Source organism: Anopheles gambiae, chromosome 3, assembly GCF_943734735.2.
Source record: "Anopheles gambiae chromosome 3, idAnoGambNW_F1_1, whole genome shotgun sequence".
Classification (NCBI taxonomy): domain Eukaryota; kingdom Metazoa; phylum Arthropoda; class Insecta; order Diptera; family Culicidae; genus Anopheles; species Anopheles gambiae.
The window spans coordinates 89,714,247-89,735,999 of record NC_064602.1 but is presented as its reverse complement, the minus strand read 5'-3'; the positions used below and the strand labels follow the sequence as shown (position 1 = coordinate 89,735,999).

Genomic DNA, 21,753 nt, shown 5'->3' with positions numbered 1-21,753 from the left:
CCCCCCCCCCCCCACTCAATAGCTTGATTTCTTCGCCAACGGTGAGAACAGTTGCAACGTGCTGGACGGTGCCGATGGCATCCTTTTCGTGAAGAAACCGGACGGCCGAGCGACCGGGGACGCGTTCGTACTGTTCGAGCAGGACTCGGATGCCTCGAAAGCACTGTCGAAGCATCGGGAATCGATCGGGCAGCGTTACATCGAGCTGTTCCGCTCGACGACGGCCGAAGTGCAGCAGGTTTGTACAGCAAATAGCGCGCAATTGCTTCTCTTACTCTTGCAATGCGAATAACTATGTTTAACAAAACTAACGTCCTTTAATGCTAACAACACTTTGAATTGTTGGACAGACGAAACAGATGCAAAGTGGGTAAGAAAGTAGAATAATGTTTAACAGCATTAGGTACATCTTTGGTTTCTGTGTGTCGTGTGTTTGCGCAACAAAAAAACAGTCCAACAAATCGGCTTACATTACTCATAAACGTTGTGAAACACCCCCCGCAGGTGCTGAACCGGTCCATGGATCCGAAGACGTACGAGCCACCGCAACCGCCACTGATCGCACAGTTACCACAGATGCAGCTGCTGCCCCAGCACGTCATCACCAGCGGTGTCGAGAAGAACTGCATCCGGTTACGCGGGCTGCCGTACGAGGCGAAGGTGGAGCACATACTCCACTTCCTGGACGACTTTGCTAACCACATCATCTACCAGGGCGTACACTTGGTGTACAATGCGCAGGTAAGTCTGTGTGTGTCTATGATTCCTGCAGTGCAAGGGGAAAATCTTCAGTTGCGCCAGAGCAGAACCTCGTTTGTTTGGCGGATTATTGGCAATGGTTTCCTTCCTGCTTCCCAGGGCCAGTTTAACGGCGAAGCCTTCATCCAGATGGACTCGGAGACGGCCGCGTACCAGTCGGCCCAGCAGAAGCACCACAAGAACATGATGTTCGGCAAGAAGCAGCGCTACATCGAGGTGTTCCAGTGCTCCGGCGAGGACATGAACATGGTGCTGAACGGGGGCTTCCAGCAACCGGGCAGCCTCTCGAAACCGTCCCTGCTCTCACCGGGTATGTTACCGACAGCGGCCACACAGCCACCGACACAATCCCCGCAGACGCTCTCACTCTCCCAACTTTCGCTACCGATTCCGCCGCCGCTCGCCCTCTCGGTGCCGCCGCCCAGCCATCAGCTGCTGGCGCAGCAGCAAGCACAGTACATTGCGCAGCAGAACCTGCTCGCCCGGCAGGCGGCCGCCGCCGCCCAGCACCAGCAGCAGCAGCAACACCACCACCACCCGCACCACCACCATCACCACCAGGAGCAGCTGATGCTGCAAAACCTGGGCATGTACATGGGCGGTCCGGCGACCAGTGTTGCCACCTCGCTGAGCGTATCGCACGGCGCGGGCGGAGCAATGGCCGCTACACCGACCTACGTGACAGCGGGCGGAGGTGGTGGTGCTGCTGCTACTGCTGCCCTGTCGTCCTCGGTGACGGGTGCCGCCAGTGCCGGTGGGCTGGCTGCCTTCGGGCACAGTCCTGCCACCGCGGCAGGGTTAGCAGCGGCCGGGCTGGGCGCTACTTCGGCAGCGTCCGGTGCCGCGGCAGCTGCCGGCGGTTTGCCGCCCCATCTGGCCGCCGCTCATCCGGGCGCCCAGTACGCACCGCTCTACTTTATGCACCGCCACGCCGCCATGCTCGGTTCGAACGGCGGGGGCATACCGATGAGTTTGATGGCACCGTCCCATGCCGCGGCGGCGGCGGCGGCACAGCATGCCGCCGCCTACAGCCAGCTGCATCACTTTGGTGCGGGCGGCCAGGTGGGTGCCGGTTCGGGTGCGTCCAGCTCGCTGGCGCACCACGGATCGGCCGCGCTGATGCACCATCCCTCGCAGCACCATGCCATGCAGGCGATGGCAGCGGCTGCCGCCTCGCAGTCGGCCGCCGCCGCCGCCGGCATGCTTCCGTCCAAGCGGTCGTACGACAGCGCGTTCCGGGGCGACCAGTCGGCGCTGGGAAGCGGTGCCGGCAGCAAACGGCCGTTCCACGGTACGCCGGCGCAGGGGACAGCTGCTGCTGCGGCGGCGGCCGCTGCCGCTGCCGCCCTGTACGCTCCCTACTACCATCCGCATATATGAGCGGATGGGGCAGACTGTAGAGGAGGAGTATGTTGCGTGACACATTTTGAGGTGCAAAATTCGCACAGCCTGAAAATATTCGCATCAGATGCACACAGACACAGGCAGCTTTACAATTTTGCTAGCGTTTTTTATATGGGATGTACAAGGATAGGCTCAAACTTATTGTGTCAGCTGACTTTTTTGACCCGTGGCCTGTGTCACCAGGGGTCCGGGAGGAGTGCCTTTACACACCACCACGCCGTACCGTTTATTTGTTTAAAACATACTTACCGTCACTGAAAGTACTTATATTGGTAAAATAATGAATTATCTACCAAGCGCGTTGAGTTGATTGTGTTGAAGAGTTTCGCGAAGACGACATGTGCTTGCTGCTGGTTGCCGGCTGTAGGTTGAGCCTTGTTTTTTGGCGGCTGTGTTTCCTTATTTCTTTCAATATACAACAGGACAATAATTTTCTTCACTCCCCAACGAGCACTCATTATGTTCCTCTCTTTTGTGTGTGTGTGTGCGCTCGTCCCCACCGTTCCTTTTCTGTTGTTGTACCCTCTTTTTTCTCTCTTCACTTTAACGCCCAATTTCATTTCCATTTCTGTTCCTGGTATTTCTTTGCCCGTTTCGTTTGCTCTTCTTAAATTGCTTGTTACCTTTTAAGGAATGAAGTTTGGAGGGTATGGAAATGGTGGGATTTTTCGTGGTCAAGGGCGATGCGCTGGTGTGTGTGTAGAGAAAGAGAGAGAGCGTATGCAAGCGTTGAGGAAGCATTCCTTTTTATACTTTATCCCCACAAAAGGGGGACCCATTCACCCGAATATCCCATTTTTCCTTTCCTTTACACAATCACACGTACATTCCATCCACTAAAGGACGCATTGAATAGATTTATAAGTACGACCACACATACCTTCTTCACACTCTTGATCTTCCCTTCTTCACAACCCCCTTCCTTGCCCTCCCAAACACACACACACAAACACAACAAAATCGGGACTGCAATATAGAGGCCGTATTCTGTAAAGTACCTTAATAGGCTAATCGCATTGTGTATTTGTGAGCAGTGGTGTGGTGTGCGTTATAAACATGTGTTGGTAGCGAAGCGGCTGGGAAAGATAGCGGAGATGAACAGGAGGAGGAGGAGGATGTTGCGATGGGATCATGATGGGTAGGAGAGAATTCAAACGGTGTTGGGTCGTGGCAGTTTGCGTACCACCAGAGGAGTACGCGTTTTCTTTTTCTGTTTAACATTACCACCTCTTACCCACCACTCCCTCCCCCCACCCCCACTGTATGTGTGCGTTTATGTTTGTTGTGTGTGTGTGTGTATGTAGCGGGAGGAAAGCGGTACACGATCGATCACACTATTATAGAGCAATGTGTAAAACAAATAATGGGCTTTTTTTTAGTAGTAAGCAGCAGGAGTAGGAGCAGGAGCTTCTTAAAACCAGACAAAAAGGGAACGTCGTTGTGTGTAATGTGTAGTGTATGTAGTATGCAAGTATGGGGACGGCCCAGGTTCGGTCGCTCTTGTTCGACGGAGGAAGGGGGGAGGTGTGTTGTGCATCTCTGCTGACTCTCTTAATCCATTCTCACAGTCCATGCCGTTTTGTTTAACATTTAATGAAAGCACAAACAGTTAATTATTTTCCTTAATTCATATACAAAGTTAACAAGTGTTTTTGGAACATTTATTCTAAATTTTGCAATTACTTTCCATGTTTAACGTACCATTCCCGTAAAGAATTATTTGGCGTGACGCTTCTTTCGTTCCATAAAGCTGTAAGAAGAAGGACAGAGTATATAACTGCATTACGCTGTGATCGCTTTCCACACCTTTCTAAATATGTTCCAAAACGGGGAATTGGGTGTGTGGCACCCAATCAAATAACTCATTGTCCCTGAAACAAAACAAGCAAAACAAGCAAAACAGCAACAAACAAAAAAGATGTCGACAAGAAGGTGTAGTAGTAGTAGTGCTAGCAATCATAATCATAATTTTAATAATAATACATTCCATTAATCGTAAACAAGCGCGGGGGAGCGATCGCGCGCACGTCCAGAAAGAGGCAGATGGAAGGGCTTGCAAAATGATGATGATGGCAACTTGCGGATGGCATCCGTTATATATATACATTTTTTGTTTGTTTAATCATTTACTATTCATATATCATATGTTATAGCAACTAACAACGCACACACCACGTGCAGGTTCGATTCCTTTCTTAAAACGTCCATTAGGCATGCTAATTTACTTCTGTTTTTTTTTAGTGATTAAGTGAAACATTTTTAAAAACTCGATTTACACACAACACCTTATATCCCCCCTCGGAAGGCAAACTTATCTGTTGTTGTACTTTTAGTGTAACACCTGGCTATAACTATAATAGTTAAAATATTGTTTAGTATGGTAGCTTTTATCGGCAATTATTGAATTGAGTGTATGTATGTGTGTGTGTGTGAGTGTGCTGGATTCCATAAAAAAATGGTTTCATTGTTTGTTGCAATAGTGGTTTGATGTTGTTTTTTAAATTAATTTATAAATGATTCAAAAAAGGATGAAAAGTCGATGTAATAGGAATCCGAGTAGGAGAGGTTTGTTCTTTTGGTAATTGGATGAGGACATAGGCGCTTCTTCTCGGTTCATAACATTATTTGATGATTTTTGTTTAGCACTTTCACTTTAATATGCCTAACTTTAAATGTTTCATTTTAGCAATATCAATCTTTTTTTATTTACCACAAAACGAAGCAACAATTATTAGCACACATTTGCTCGGAATATGCTATAAATGCTAATAAAAACACGGGTAATATCGTCGTTCTAAACGGGTCGGTTTTCCGTCATGCACACACATACATACAATCACACCAACACACAAACACACTGAGCTTAATCAAACACCTATTCACGGCTAAAAAAGCGAATAAGGGAAAAGGTATTGAAGCAAAGGAAAATCAAAATCAAGTGCACGAAAACTCTAAAACAAACAAAGCAAGACAAGAAAGGTAATATCTGCTAGCAATTATTATAAAAACAGTGGCTCACTCATGTGCGGAAAATAGACGGAAATAATTTAATATATATATACATATACAAACATGGTGGTAACCGCGTTGAGATGATGGAATACACACAATTAATATAGAGTATCTCTCTCTATCTCTCTCTTTAGGCTTAAGATCATCGACAATAATATAAGCGAGATTTTGTTTCTTACCTTTATTTGTCTGGTAACAGCTCCCTAATGGTCGTTTTTGATGAACTCTTCGTTACTACCATTTAATTGTAGGCTTTACTTCTTTCTTTCCCTTTTCTTCTCTGTTTTTTCCATTTCTCTTGTATTTTTCCACCTTCATCTCTCAATTCGGGTTACGTTCTCTTATTGTTAAGCATATTCATGTGTTACACACACGGTACGTGTTTGGTGTCTGGGATCGTTTTATTTGTAGTTATTTATATATTGTTTTAGTTTACAATTATATTATTGGTGAAGCTAGCTCTATTTGGTTTGTGTTGGGTTTTGGGTTTCAAATGTTGCATTCATTTATTGCGATTTCATTTACCATTTTTGTGTCTTTCTGAAAGCTTCAAAATTGATTTATTTTTTAATTGTTTTTAATTGCTTTAGAGCAGTATGTTTTTTCGTAGTATGTTTTAGGAAAATTATCCTTTATTGAATGATATTTTTGTGTCCTTGTTTTTCATGCTACAAACAAATCGATCACTTTCTTTCGCACATGAATATGTTTAGATATTAGGAGCAAAACCTTCGAATCGGTTGAGATCGTTTCATGTCAAATTTTCTTCTCTTCCTTTTCTATGTTTTTATTTTATTTACTTCCCTGGTAGGGTTTGTTTTGTCCGAAACTGTTGTTGGATGTTTAATATTCTTGTTTCTTTTCTCTTGCTGCTTTCTCTATCGTCCTTGTTTACCACTTTAACTACTAGCTCTCTGGCTGGCTTTAATCTTTTGGCTGTCTCTCGTGAGGGTTCGCTGGTTGGTTGTGTCGTCCTGTACGATGAAAGAATTAAGCAAAGCTGCGGCACAACAATAACCCACGGTTTAACACACACGGTACCACACACATCTACACCCAAAACAAAATGTGCAAATTTTGAAGCAATCAAATTTCAATTCTAAAGCATCGTTTAGGGAGGTAACGCTTCGAAACGAGCTTGACGTTAGGCTTTTAAAAATGGATACAGCACGCTAACTTTCTTTAGTATCTCTTTTGAACGGCCTATATTGTAGAGTTTTGTAGTTCATGGTTGAAGAAATATGTCAAATTACATTTCAAATTAATGATGCCGGGTGTACGTGGATGTGTTTTACGATGTGTCTATGTTGTGTTTCTTTTCACCAATGTTTCTCTTCTATGCTGTCACGGTGTGCTCTCTCTTACGGTGCTCATTTGTATACGTCTTTTAGCTCCACTAGTACGCTTCAAAAGGCGGTTGGTGCTGTGCGCTCGATCGTGTTGTCCTGCACACGCGGCGTGACGCAGGACCTCTTACCAAGCAAGCAACCGCGGTGGATAATAAGGTGGTCTGGTGTATGGGTACCATCAACGCTCTAGACTCTTGTGTAATAAAATTAAAACAAAAGCACGCATTTCATACAACGCCAAACAACCAAACATGTGTGAAACACGACGCTGGGCTGTGTTGGAAGGTAGTAGTAGTGGTGCCGCCAGGTGTAACGGCTGGTTTGGCTGTGTGTAACATAACAACGCAACGACGTGTGGATGTCTGCTCTAACCCCCTTATCCACCTTGCGGGAAAAGGACCCTGTAGGTCGTTCATCTGCACTGCCGTGAGCTCGCTGTGGTGTTATCGATCGCAATGCTGGTGGAGATTACTGTGTAGTGTTTTGTCACGTCCTGCTCATCTGCTAGGGAAGCTACGAGATCCTTTCTATCTGTCCCCTCTAATCTGCGATCGGCGATCGGGGTTTTCTCATAGTCCTTCTCTGTCTGTGTGTGTGCGTGGTGTCCGGATGACGTAGCTGGCTGGAAGGATGATAGTGTAAAAAAACGCACACGCACACAGCCACAAATACAAGCCTGTATACTGTAGCAAAAGCTCTCCATCCAACAACCGGCATCTTACCCATTTGGTGGACGGCGAACCTGTTCTTGTTGTTGTTGTTGTTGTCGTTGATGTGATCGTTGCCTCTCGTGGTCGTGGGCCTCTCACTCCCTCTGTCTCTCTCTGTCTGGGCTAGTGCTGCACTAGTGGAAAATGCTGCTGTTGGCGTGCTATAATTACTACCCCCTTTTACCTTACATATTATTCGTTGGTGGTTTTGTGGTGGGTACACAACAACACTGTGTTGAGACGGAGCCGGGGCATTACTTAAGCTCATTAAAAAGCAAAACAAAAAAAAAATGGTAATCATATCTCCTTCCCCTTTATTTTGCATTTCTTATACGGTGAGTGTTACGAAATCAGTTTATTTTATATGTTAATTTAGTTGTTTTCCATCGCTAACCCATCCCTGTCACACCATCTGTCTGTTAATTTCTTTCATTATTTTTTTTGTTATTTTATTTGGCTTACTAACATTTGCTTTCTTTTGGCGTATTTTATTGTTTGTCTTAAGTTTTTTCATTTTTCTTTTGTTTAGTTTCATGTTTAGCACCAATTTTATGCCGTTTGCGTATTTCTTACATTTGTTTTTGTTGCTATCTTTTTCGTTGTTGTATCTTAAGGCATGTGTTCTGTTTTTTTTTCTTTCTAAATTTTATGTTTTGTGTTGTAGTTATTCGGACATTGCAGTTTACCAAATCGTTCATTTGAGCGAAATTATAAATTATAAAATTAGGCTGATAAATAATGGTAACAAATAGCAAAACTTCATGAAATAATGGTCGACCTAATCGTACACATAAAAAAAAAACACTAACTCGGTGCTTATTAACCAATAAAAAGGAAGAAGACCAAAGCAGAAAGTAACAATCGATCATGCAAATGTTAGCATAATCAGCTGCTGCTAGACCAGTAAATGACGACAATATCGACCAATCCTTTGCCGACCAATTACAGTATAGTTTTTCGTCTTCTCTGTTTCCTGTTTTATGATTTTGTTAGATTTTATTCTGTTACCCTTTAAGTTTTCCCGTTTGTTTATTTTCTTTCCCGTAACACACGTTTGTTAACGTTTAGCATTACGTTAGTGTGATAGTTACCGTGCAAGAGCCCCTTTTAACGTATGGCCAAATGTTTGTTTCTCGTTCTCCCGCCAGGCGGTACAATCGTAGGCGCACCGTTCGGCGGCTACGCTCCGTTCGGCCATCCGCCGTCAGCAGTGCTGCCGCCGCCCAGGCACGCCGCCTTCTATCCGCAACCGATTCTCTACTGGGGCTACCCGAGCCCGCCGGTTTCGCCCACGACGTACTACAGTGCGGCCCCGCCCGGTACGCCGCACCATCTCGGACCACCGCCGCCGGGCCATCAAGCGGCGGGCATTCCCGCCCACAGTCACGCACAGCCCACAATGGTAGGTGTTTTGCGTTGAAATGTGCAATAATAAATAATAAAAAGAGAGACTCATTTTCATTTTCTCTTCTCATTTTCACGGTCAGCTTGCGCTCAGCCCCGATCAGCGAAGCCCGCAGCGGAGCGCTAATCAAACCGTTTCGCTCGTAACACTGCCCCCGAGAGCGGCCGCGGGCACTGCGGGCAGCCCTTCCAGCGGTGAATCGTCCTCATCCTCTCCACCGCTGCTGTCGCCCACCGGCTCCTCCATTGCCACGTCGGGCGGCGGCTGCTCCAGCTCCGGCTCGGTGACGAGCGTTTCGTCTGGCACGGCTCAGCGGCACGGCGCCGGCACGATCCGCACTTCACCACCGCCAACCACTCCGCTACTCAGCCTACCGCTTGCCGCGTCTCAGCCGCTAGCGATCCCAGCGGCGGTCACTACCCCGACGGCTGGTGGGCTTGCCGGTGCGTACCCCGGCTCACAGCTCTCCCCGATACAGGCGATGGCACCGCCGCCACCACCGTCGGTTCACTTTCCGCACGCTTCCCTGATGGGAACGGCCAGTCCGCCGGGCACTGCCGCCGGTACGGCTTTCTACGACCCCCATCCGCACCTATCCCACCACCACCATCATCCTTCCCACCATCACCATCATCATCATCATCCGCACCATGCGCCCCATCTGACGCACCATCATCATGATAAGCTGGTAACGACGGCTCCCAGCATTCTGACACCATCGCTCATCCCGAACCAGTACGTGGAGCTGTTTATAGTTTAAGTATTGGCAGGGCAATAACATTCCTACTCGAACTCGAAACAAACTACCTACAACAACAAAAAATGCAGCAAAAACCATTCCAGTTGGTTTAAGACGCGTTAAGAGGACGCGCAGATAGCAATGTTAGATTTTATTCGCATTACTCGAAGAGACGTCGCAAAACAACGGATGTCCTTAACGTTTTTGATCGGCGCTGCGAGAAAAGAATCAGCGTATTAGAATTTTAACCGAGAGAGATACACCTATATTGCTTTCGGCCAATGTGCGGCGGAGTTGTAAATGCGCTTCATTCCCTTCGAGCAGCTCGATCATTATCCTAACCAAGACAAGCAAATCAAAGTTAGTAAGGTAAGCTTAGTGAGGACAACTGTCCCTGTAGGTTGTACATTTTAAGCTAGAATCTGAAGAGAGGGACACAAAACACAGAGACAACCGTGTCAACCGAGTACTCTACCAGACAGTCGTTATATACAAAATAAAAGAGCTGTATTTAATTCCTAAAGATGCGGGTGCATCAACTGCAACAGCAACCTGCAACCAATTGCTCAGTACCGACGCTCAATGCTAGGGAGAATGAATTAGAGGAAAACAGAAGGCTGATTGGGTGTGTGAGACGTGAATAGTAGAAATTTGAAAAGGGGAATCGCGATATATTATATTGCACATGGTGCAATAATGAGAACAGCTTTGCTGGAAAGGAATGCCAACCATATTGCGTGAGATGTGTAAAGGAAATGCCGTGTTCGGCCAAGGGCTGAACGGATCAGATATTTTGTAATTTATTTGTTAATGTTTTTTTCTCCTTTCGTCATGTGTGTTTTGTGAGTTTGTGTTATTTTTGAAATTTTTTTTTTTTATCGAGAGTATATATGTTTATTTTTAGTTTGTTGTCTAGGTTGTTCCATATTACCATTTGTTAGAAAATGTTGCCTTTTCCCACGTCCCCATTACCACCATTCCGCTTGAACGTTGTTATATTCGTCATGTTTATTGTTCTTCCTATTCTCATTTGTCACATGCGTAACCGTATTTAATCTGCCTAGAGCTACCCATTGGGATATTATCACACACATAAAGAAAGCTAAGACGAAACGTTGTATGCGAGATAGTACCGACAGCTCTTGTTAGCGTGTTAAAAGAAGATATTGAGTTTTTGTTGTAGCGTACTTTACTTTTACGAACAAACCACAAAGTTTTCATGTGTTGCAAGTTGGATAATGTTGTGTGGTGAAGGCAAAGTAGAGCCTTGTTTTTATCATACCATGTTGACCAATTTCAAGGAGCCTTCTTTTTCGTGTTATTGGCTCCAGAGTTGTTAGTTAGCGTAGAAACAACAACCCCTTTAGTTTATTCATTAGAATATTCAGTGCAATCAGCGATCGACCGACCAGCGATCGAGCTCGTGTTACTTACCAAGCACCAAGTTGCGTATGAGTTAATGATATTTTCCACCTCCACACAACGAGTGTGGTGTGCTGTAATGTATAAATGTAGTTAATATTTTTTTTCAATTTTTATCATCATTTTGTAAAAAAAATCAACAAAAAACCAATTCACGTTTACAAGCGTTATCTTCCAATCGTTCCTTTTGTAAACGAGAACGGTAGTGTCAGCACCATCCTAAGCGAATGGCAATGAGAGAGCATTTATCGATATTGTTAGCCAACTTGTTTTGCCCTTACTTAAATGTTATCACTTTACCATCAAAGCGCACGATATACTGCCGGCACGATAGATATGGCACGCTGGCCGATGGATAGTTAAAAACATAAAAAAAAACAGCAGGAATATGCTGCCGCTGCAGTCTCTGAACAATCTCTTCCTTTTTGTAATCATTTGCTCAATTCAAGTTCCAGAGGTGGTATCGAGTTTCTGCGGCATTCTGCTGCAATAAGCAATAATGGGGGAAGCCATTTGAATGGGGAGCAAAAGAGAGAACGAGAGAATGAAATAATAAAAAAATAACCCGAAAACAATATAATCCTTGCGTGATAAGCAGAAACGATTAGGATTTCAAAGTGTTCAAAATGAAGAATGTTAGGTAGGGATGCAAAATGGCTCGATGCGTTAGGCAAGATCAGAAGAAGAAGAAGAAAAAAACAAACGTAGGATCGGGCGTCAATGTGCATTCCATAGAATAGGCGACTATTTAGTTGAAAATTTCAATAAACTAACCATTGCAAAGTAAATTGAGAGTTTTGAGTTGATTTGGTAAATTTGAGACAATTTTTTTGTAGATAATATCACATATCAAGCTATCTGAGGCTTTTTGGCGAAACATTGGAATATGCAGTTCAGTTTATCTATCTGTCCCTATTCCAAATTTTACATTCAGTCTCTTTTTTGGTATTATTTGTTAATTTATTTGGATGAGCGATTCTTTCTCCATAAATAAATCATCGATTGAAATATTGCTTTTTGGCGTAATCTGCATTCGCATAGATCTATTCAAATTTGTTGAAGAGGTAAGCTGTTCATCGCATTACAGGGTTTCCCACGATTTATTGGTCAGTTCCCATGATTTTTTGGTGAATTCCCACGAATTTTTGGTCGTATCCCATGGATTTTTAGTTCGTTCCCATAATTTATTGGTATTTTCCGAATGGATATCAATACAATTGGACCAAAAAAATCTGGGAAACGGCCAAAAAATCGTGGGAACGCACTAAAAAAATATGGGAACCAACCAAAAATTGATGAGATCCAACCAATAAATCGTGGGAAACCCTGTATGACATCTCCAAATTCCACAATGTGATTCGGCTTTGATTAACGAACGAAATTTAAAAAAATGTATCTTAGGTCTTTTGATGGTTCTTTCTATGATTTTCTTATAACCTACATGGTGCTATTAGATTTGGTAGTTGGAATTGGAATTTGCCTGTCAAAACCAATTCAGCTAGTGAACTAAAAATCTGAGATATGCGCTAAATCGCTCGATTATATTATTCACAAGAGAAATTATATTTAATCGTACAAAAAATGGTACTTAAACTCACCCATTATGCCAATTTCTGAAGACAACATTCTTACTTTTTTCGCAAAACTGAAAAATAACGACAAACTTAAAAAAATCTAAACCGCTCCCGTTAAGCATCACTATCGGGCACAGTTTGCTATTTGAGAATGTCCCTTTTTGCCCTTTGGGTCAGTTGTTTACCTTTTGAACTCCTGAACCCCACCGTCTCGTAAACACGGCCAGAACTGTCAAACAGCCGATTTGCCGATTTTCGTACGTCCAGATTGACAAAACTTTTGCTGTTTTGTATTTTGTGCTGACTCGAAATGATATTTTAGTGTTTTACTCACTTTCCTGCGTGCCAATAGTTAGTGCAGTGTAGATACTTAACGTTAAGGCTGTCTTGTGTGTGTGCGTGTGATTTGTGTGGGGCCTGTTGAGTGGCAAATCATTGTGCTGTGTTTTGTTGTTGGCTGTGAATAGGACGGGGAAAGAAATGGAAAACCTTGCAAACATGGATACGCTCTGCCGCGTCTGCTCCAGTGCTGGTTCGCACAGCATTTTCGGCCGCATACCGGCCTACTGCCACGAGCACTATCGGGAGTACGCCCGCTGGAAGCAACCCATCTTTATGCTGATTGCTGAGGTGACTGGCGTTGAGGTAGGAACGCGCTCATTGTTTACGTCCGCTTATGAATTGACGCGAATAATTGAGACCCATCTTTGCATTTTAGATTACGGAAAACGATGGCCTGCCGAAGCGCATCTGCGTGCTGTGCATTTCGTACCTCAAGCACGCGTACACCTTCCGGCGGCAAGCGATCGACAACATTGCGGGACTGCTGACGGCCAAGTACCTTTCGAATCTCCGGCCGGAAAGCAAAAAGTCCGCCCTGGACAGTGAGCAGCAGCATGTGATAGGCCGGGATGAAATCATACCGACCGGCGACGGTACGGGCTACCGCTCGGTCAACCTTGCCAACGCGCCGAGCACGCGCAGCGCGGCGAAACAAACCACCAAAAAGCCCCCGGCCATGATGCATCGGTTCGTGGCCAAACCACCGAACAACAATGCGGAGGAGGAGCTGGACAATGTGTTCGGTGAGCTGGACGAACCTACGAGCAGCGGGCTGTTCGGGTACCGGGAGAAGGAGTTCATCGAGGACGACGTGATGGAGCTGGACGGGTTGCAGGAGCACGGCGTCACGTTTACGCTGCCGGAGGACTACAAGGAGAAGAAATGCTTCGCCTGCCGGAAGCGGTTCATGTTCTCGGAAACGTACTCGCAGCACCTGACCGAGTGTCTGCTGTACAAGCTGACCGAGGCGATCCGGGCCCTGTACCACATTATGTACCTGCGCGAGCAGAGCGCCATCTCGGCGTTCGAGTTTATACGGCGGGCCGTGTTTACGGTGCGCAAGTGCTACCGGCTGGTGCTGTCGTACGACGGTGAGCTGGAAGAGGACGAGACGGCCGGCGAGCCGACGGACGGGCCGATGACGGACGATGGTGAGCCGGCAGTGTCCGCGATCGATGCGAAGGGGCACGATGGAGCATTTTTAACCCGCCACACTTACGGAACGATCAAGCTCGATTCACTGAGCGACAGTGGGTCTGGCGGGTCGCCCAAGGACAAACCGTCGCTGGTGGACACGTTCCGCTTTGGGGCGGGCATGAACAATGCACTGTCGGTGGGGAGTGTGATGGGCACGCAGCCCATCATACTGCGCCCGCCGGACTCGTTCGTGTCGCACACGAACGTAGACATCATCAAGAACCGGCTGATCAAGTCGGGCGCCGAAGAGGTGAACGAGAGCAATGTGAACGATCGCTACAAAACGATCAAGTGCAAGCAGTGCGAGGCACGGTTCTGTACCATCTCGCATCTGGATGAGCACACGATCAAGGTACACCAGCGGCCGGTGAGGAACAATCCGTTTGGTTTGTAGGGAGCGGGGAGTGGAAGTGTTATCGGGCTTTGACATAGGAGTTAGTAAAGCAACAACAGTGAGGGATAATGACTGAAACTCGAGTTTGGCAACGAATTTTGCAAAACCCACCTTTTGCAGCACTATTTTACCTTTCTAAAAGCATCCGCGAAGGAAGTGAAAGACGAAAGAAGCCTTTTATTTGTTTCGTATGCTTTTAAATTTGACTTTGATTTGTTTATGTTTATTTTTAACTTTTTAAACAAACTGACGCTGCCTAATGTCGGGTTAGTTAGCTCACTTGGCTTAATTCACGCCCGTTACTGGTGTATTAATTTAATTTCTGTCGAATTTTACATCACATTTATTGTCGTTTTCGTTTCCGCTTGGTGGCCATAGTTTCGTTTTTTAGTTGTTGTCTTCCCTTTTTTCTTCTCTCGCGTCAAAACAGTCATTTTTCTCCATTAAACTCATACTTAAAATAGACTGAATATCTTCTTATCATACGCGTACGAGTCGTTCATTGTACATGCAGCATTGAAGGAAGGATGTAAGGGAACTGATACCATCTTAGAAGGGTAAAACATTACACACTTAACAGGCGCACACCGACACCGCACAAACTTAACACGAACGACGAATGGAAAGTTCGGGGAATTCCAGATGTAGTATCATTATTTAGCTAGGATATGGATGAGCAAGAGGAGCGCTCTTGTGTGTAATTTAATTGAATTGAGTGGATTGATGATTGATGAGAAAAGTATTTAAAAATAATCCTATTAAAATAATTTTTCTAAACAAATTGATTTACCAATTTCGTTTATGATTAAAATATATTGAAAGAAATCCTACAAATTGCGTGCTTTAAAACATGTCTTTTCATTCAATTTAAAACCGTATTTAAAGCTTCACGAAATGCTTTTTCTGACGGATCTTCTGGAATGGCATGTTGAAGTGGTGTGAAGCAAGCAACCAAATTCCACAACCAACCGCCGCACCAAACACATCCAAACAGTTTCTAATTCACTGGCGAAACGCGTCAACGCCAATCGTTGTTTTGTGAGAGTGGAGTGACACACAAAAAAAAAACCGGTTCACCACACCATTGGACGCCACATCGAACCCGTGTCCCGTTGTGAGGAGAGTAGCGTAGTAGTGGTAGTAGGTGGTGCCAACATTTTTCTGTGTCTTTCTACCATTATTCGCGTGTTTTTTGTTGTTAGTCGTAATTTAAATAAACATAAAGACAAAAAAGCGAGCAAAAACAAGCGCTGCCTCCTGCGACCCATTTTGGGAACGCTCAACGCAAAAAGGTTTTCTTTGTTTTATCCAGCTAGAACCTTTCTCTCCCTTATTCGTTGTCTAGTATCTATTTTCTTTCTATGTGTTCTATTTTGTTATCTTTGCGTGTCCTTTCTTCGGTATCCTTCGTCCTCTGATTATGGAAGGGAAATGAATTTTTAAAAGTTGCAATTTTTACGCGTCGAGGGTGGCGCTTATGTTTCCGCTTTTCCAGGAATTTTACAATTAATTTGCCACTAGCATTTTGTTTATTTTATTGAGTGTGTTTTTTCTTCATTTGCTCTGTTTTAATAAGACCGTGAGCAAACTGTGTAGCTATAATTAAAAGGACGCCTTTCTCATCTTAAATATATTAACTTTTTGGCATAGAGTCTTAAGGAAAAAAAGGGAAATATTACAACACATTAATTTGAGCAAGTGTGTGAAATCCTTACATAATAAAAATATAAATAATTAGTCCCTAAATATATTAGCAATCATATTGAACTACCTATTCGGGATAATCTGGTGAGCTATTGGACCCTGTACGGTTCAATGGACGTACAGTTGTTTCGCTTACGGGTCATAAGCCCCCTGTTATATGCACTGTAAGCTTCTCCTAAAAAATAGAACAACCTAAACCTCGATGAAAAAACTTTGGACAAGAAACATCGTAAATTTCATAACAGATAAAAAAGTTAAATAAACCCTATGAAACTAACGAGCTGAATTAATGAAGAGTTTAAAAACTGAGGAACTAAAAACTCGAAGTACTGTAGAAATAATATTTTGAATAACTAAAGATCAGGGAATTGAAACTATTTTATAGGCAAACGTACTGCAGCAATTTTGAGCTATTTTAATAATAACATAAATAAATAAAGCACTAATGCACTTAAATACTCCTGTATTTTCGACAAATGTAATTGAAAAACTAATGATATACTACTAGAACAAGAGAAGTCATAAACAACAGAACTTAAGAACTAAAGAATTGAAGAACCATAAGAACTAAACAACTAAGGATCTAAGGAACTAAATAGCTAAAGAACTAAAGAACTGAGGAACAATGGAACTAAAGAACTGAACTGAACTAAAATACTGAAGAACTAAATAACGAAATAACTAAATAACTTCAAAACTACACAACTACAGAACAAAAGAGCTAAAGAACTAAAGAACTGAGGAAAAAATTAAAGAAAAATTAAGGAACTAAGGAATTAAAGAACTAACGAACTAAAGAACTAAAGAACAAAACAGCTAAAGAACTAATAAACTAAGGAACAAAGGAACTAAGGAAGTAAGGAACAAAGGAACTAAGGAACTTAAGAACTAAAGAACTAAAAAAACTAAGGAACTAAAGAACTAAAGAATTAAGGAACTAAGGAACTAAAGAACTAATAAACTAAGGAACAAAGGAACTAAGGAAGTAAGGAACAAAGGAACTAAGGAACTAAAGAACTAAAGAACTAAAGAACTAAAGAACTAAAGAACTAAAGAACTAAAGAACTAAAGAACTAAAGAACTAAAGAACTAAAGAACTAAAGAACTAAAGAACTAAAGAACTAAAGAACTAAAGAACTAAAGAACTAAAGAACTAAAGAACTAAAGAACTAAAGAACTAAAGAACTAAAGAACTAAAGAACTAAAGAACTAAAGAACTAAAGAACTAAAGAACTAAAGAACTAAAGAACTAAAGAACTAAAGAAATAAAGAACTAAAGAACTAAAGAACTAAATAACTAAATACCTAAAGACCTAAAGAGCTAAAGAACTAAAGAACTAAGGAACTAAAGAACTAAAGATCTGAAGAACTAAAAAACTAGAGATCTAAAGAACTAAAGAACTAAAGGACTAGAGAACTAAAGAACTAAATTTAAAAATTAAAGCTCCTGCTTTACAATTCCTTGTTAACCCATTCCGGATGAAACTTTACCACACAGTGAAGAGAACATGCCAGCCAGCTGCATCCGGCACGGATGAGATATTCCATGTGCACATTTCTATTACCAACTTTTACTTCCTGACTACAGACGTCAAAACGTCCCACTGTCAAAGCCGTTGTGTTTGCACACATGCACATCAAAAAACCCCCTCCTCCTGGTCGAACATACCCATCGCAGCTGTTCGGTACCATTCGTGCAACGAGTGGTAAGGTAGTGTAACCAGGCAATGACTCTATGTTTTCATTAGTGGCCCCGCATGTTGGGGGTGGTGGGGTTTTTTGTTGTTGATGTTTACTTATGTAACACAAACTAGATTATTTCTCGCTTTGTTCCCATTCCCGATGTGAGTGCGGCGCGGGGTCGATGGTGGTTGGTGTAAAATGGAGTGAAAAGGATTGTATTTGAGCTTTGTCTTCATGATTCTTCGTTGGACGAGGGGTAGGCAGGGATTGGGGAAAGAAAACATGGAGCTTAATTATTGTACTACATGGGAATTGATTGAAGTTGACAGGGTTGTCAGCAACACGTGTCACGAGTCAATCGGGTTGCTATGATGCTGATGCTGATTTGGTCGATTTCGAGTATAACACAGTATGGGTTTAGTTATTACTGTTTCCAAGGTGTTATAACCAATCGAAGCGTTATCATCAACGTCCGTTACGTTGCGTTAGGTAACGTTATTTGTCATTTCTGGGTATAAACAAGCCTTCTCTTATGCAAGAGGTTCTTTCCGTTTGTTTGCCCATCCACTGTGAGCAGTTTTAATGCACCGGTTCGTGGGGAAATCTCTGTCCAGGAAAGATACTCTCCTCACTACGCATTTCCAATGGGACTTTCAACTGGTCAGCGTGAGTCGGTAGTAATTAGAGCCCAATTCTGCTGAAAATGGTCACCACAACGGATCTCCCCAGTGACCGTGGTTCATAAGCCGTATCTACAACTCCCGCATGCTGCTACTGTGGTTAATGGAAATTATACTCACATTTGTGGTTTTTGTGGTATGCTTCTCAGGCACAGCATTCGGTTCGTGGTGGTGGTGTTGGTAAATAGATGCACATTTCGGTCAGTCACTGTCCAGTGGCTTGATTCGGGAAAGGCTGGAGGGAAGGTGGCACTGCAAAGATGCACTTTGTTCTGTGGTTTCGTCAGTCCACGGACAGTACAGTCCACGTACCAGTCGAGAGACTGACAGGCGGAGTAAACACAGCACAGACCACACGAACTTTCGCATTTTTCGTTAAGTAGCAGCTACACTGTGTGTATGTATGTGTGGTCGTCGAGAGAGAGGAAAGACACAAACCGGGCTATTTGGTGGTGACCATTTTGTTCCATTTTGGTGAACATTCCGAGAAGGTTAAGTGTGTAACGCGACGTTGGAATGTTCTGTTTAATGTGCTTGCTAGCATTTTTCGCCTTCGAAAGGAATTAGCTGTTAACTGTCGAATAGTATGGGAATCGAAATGGCATAGAAATTATTTGGAAAGTAGTAAATAAGGTGTAAAATCACCATTAAGCTTACATTTTATAGGAGTATTGCTAGAAAAAATCGTAACACCATCGAGTTGGCATTGCAATGATCTTAAAGCAAGATCGAATTATAATCAAATAATCCAAGAATTTTGAAAGAGAACAGGTCGATGCAAATCCACTTGCTAGGTTGCAATTTTCAGCTCGCTTTTGACTGTTTCATCAAAAAGTGTTTACGACTTCATAGTTAAAGTGGAAAAGTAAACAAATCTTATGTTAGGAATATGCTAATGCTTCAATTTCCTGCGGCCAATCACTCATCAAGACAAAAAGCGAAAGTTATTAGAGTCCACTCTGTATTCATTCTTTCTCATTGTTTGCCACTCCGTAACCACGAATCACTATCGTTTGGAGCGATCCTGCTGGAGGAAACAAAAGCTTATTAGTCGTAAATCAGCACAGCATATGTTCCAATTGGATCTGTGAAGTCTTAACCGGATATGTAATAAACTTTCAATTAACCACTGAGAGTAAAATGAAACATCGAATCTGCCAACACAAGTACAATAGACATGCCTTCCTTTACTTAAAATCTGGTGAGGAATGATAAATGAGATATTTGCATTGTATCAGTCATATAACATTCTAATTGCTCTAATTAGTATTAGTGTAAAATGCTGAACAAAACTCTCATTAGCTCCATTGCAACGTCCTTTACGAAAGATAGGTAATATTCAATATAACTGTCAAATTTTTCTCATAGCTTTTTGTCAATTTACTCTAATCGCATTGACCTGTTCTGTTTCATAGACCTTGAAATAACCACTGTAAAAGCCTTTTATATGCCGTCGATATTGTAACCAAATTACCAGCCAATAACCATCGAAAAGGAACGTCATCGATCATGCAATGACAAAACCAACGAACTAGCATTAAAGTGGAATCGAAAGATTTAAATTTGGATCAATTCGACATAAAATAACATCGAAATGCATGGAAATGACATTGAAATAAAATTATAAAAGCGAATAGCGAAACAAAAAAATCAAATGTAATTGGAATTTCATTGTGACAAAATCAAACATGCATTCAATCAAAACAGTTCTAAAAACAATAGTCGTAATATTCGTTCCATATAGATATTTATAGAAAAGACCGCAAAGCGGTTGTAGCGCCGGATAAGTAAGTAAGTAAGAATAGATATTTATAATACCCAATATTGTTAAGAACTGATTTGTTTCCATAAAAAATCCCCTTACTAACAGAAAACTGCAATTTTTGAACTGAATACATTAAACATGTCAATAACAAAATGTTTAAAAAGTGTAATCATATTAAATTAAGACAATGATTACGCTTACCGCACTTTTTTTGGGAAAGATTTATCGTTTTCCATTTCTTCCTATATTGGACAGGCTGCCCTACCGGACGGTAGGGTCTTGATTGTAAGCGATATATTCACTGGATGGATATTTGCAAAAACAAAAAAAGCTGACTTCAAAGTGGAACAAAGCGAAGCGGCGGCGTTGGTAGTTAGTGCTTTACCTTGCCCACCGGTGCGCTCGAAAGCCCGCAACGTTCGATAAGTGGATTAAAATTGATCCTGCACTTTCTCAACGCCCTGACCTCGGTGCCGGGGCCGGGTAATGGAAAAAGAAACGGACCACTAGTGCCCTGGTTGGATGAGCGTAATGGAGAAATGTGTTAAAAAAAAAAAGAATATTTACTCAGCGTGTGCTGCATTGCGTTTGAGTTGATTTTTTTAAAGTGCGAACGGGTGACAAGGTTCAGGGTAACATATTGAGTGGTTAAATTCAGCACTTTTGCATTAAAGTATTATCCAACGTTTGAAGCGACTTGATTAAAAAACGGTTTTTATGGTACTACGCTTCCATCACAGCGCAAAAAATTGAATATTTGCTAAAAGTTAATGAAAAATATTAAATGCGCGTACCAGCAAAGCTAAGGAGCATCAACAGCAATGGTTTATTCACTGCAAGGGACGGTGCGAACGAATGGCTGGGGAAAGAATTAACTCTCCACCGGGATCGGTTCGAAAAGGAAACACAATGGTGCTTATTCCTTCGATAATAGAAAGCGATATCTTACGGTCCATTCCTGCAAACCCATACCATGCAATTGATTGCATTCGAGATGAAACCAAACCAAAACATACAAAAAAAGAACGTTCCAAACAGGATAGAAACCATCCGGAATGGGGCAGTAATGAGCTTCGCCCTTTGTTTCACTGTGCAGTTTCACGTTCCGCACGATTGGTCACCGATAATGAGGTTTGGGTGGTAAAAATGTGGTCTACTGTCTAATGAAGAAGCGGTTTTCTCACAGCCAATCTCGTGCCCCGATCTGCAGCGTGCTACCCCGTGCACGGTCAGACAGTTACAATTGGAAGTTCAATTCGGGGGAAAAATGAAGGTAAACGATGAGTAATGAGTTTCGTGGGAATTGCGATAGTTCTGGAGGGCAACGAACGAAATGAAAGATCTATCAATAATGGGGCGTTTATTTTCTGGCTCAGTTGTCGCCGTAAATTGGAGAGAAAGAAAGAAAGGAAGCAAAACTGTATCAAAAGAATCCCTTTTACTACGTAATAAAAGCGCGTGGTTCTATTAGAAAAGGTGCTTTGTTCGGTGTCTTAATTTACCACCAACTACTAGTGCTCCATTATACGTTCGTCTTTGGTCGTTGCTTTTGCTCATTTTCATTCACAACTCTTCCGAAAGACTTTCTCTCTATGAAAATAAAAAAATACACAC

General features: G+C 43.0%; 2 protein-coding genes across 3 annotated transcripts in view; both read left to right on the top strand.

Moving 5' to 3' along the window:
• Positions 1–11,588, top strand: part of LOC1280918 (RNA-binding protein fusilli) — a 79,025-nt gene extending 67,437 nt beyond the window's left edge. Inside the window, exons 10-14 of one of the 2 annotated variants that reach the window (XM_061661577.1) lie at positions 23–238; positions 505–741; positions 859–1,069; positions 8,383–8,636; positions 8,722–11,588. In XM_061661577.1, the coding sequence (XP_061517561.1) occupies positions 23–238; positions 505–741; positions 859–1,069; positions 8,383–8,636; positions 8,722–9,399 (1,596 nt within the window). In that variant the 3' untranslated portion in view covers positions 9,400–11,588. Of the gene's footprint in view, positions 1–22; positions 239–504; positions 742–858; positions 5,360–8,382; positions 8,637–8,721 lie in introns of those variants that run through there. The other variant, XM_061661576.1, reaches the window with a different exon arrangement.
• A 1,003-nt stretch (positions 11,589–12,591) lies between these two features.
• Positions 12,592–15,088, top strand: LOC1280919 (uncharacterized). The gene is made up of 2 exons (XM_320792.6): positions 12,592–13,019; positions 13,093–15,088. Exons 1-2 carry the CDS (start codon positions 12,855–12,857, stop codon positions 14,305–14,307), a joined length of 1,380 nt encoding a protein of 459 aa, XP_320792.5. The 5' UTR covers positions 12,592–12,854; the 3' UTR covers positions 14,308–15,088.
• Positions 15,089–21,753: the final 6,665 nt, after the last annotated feature.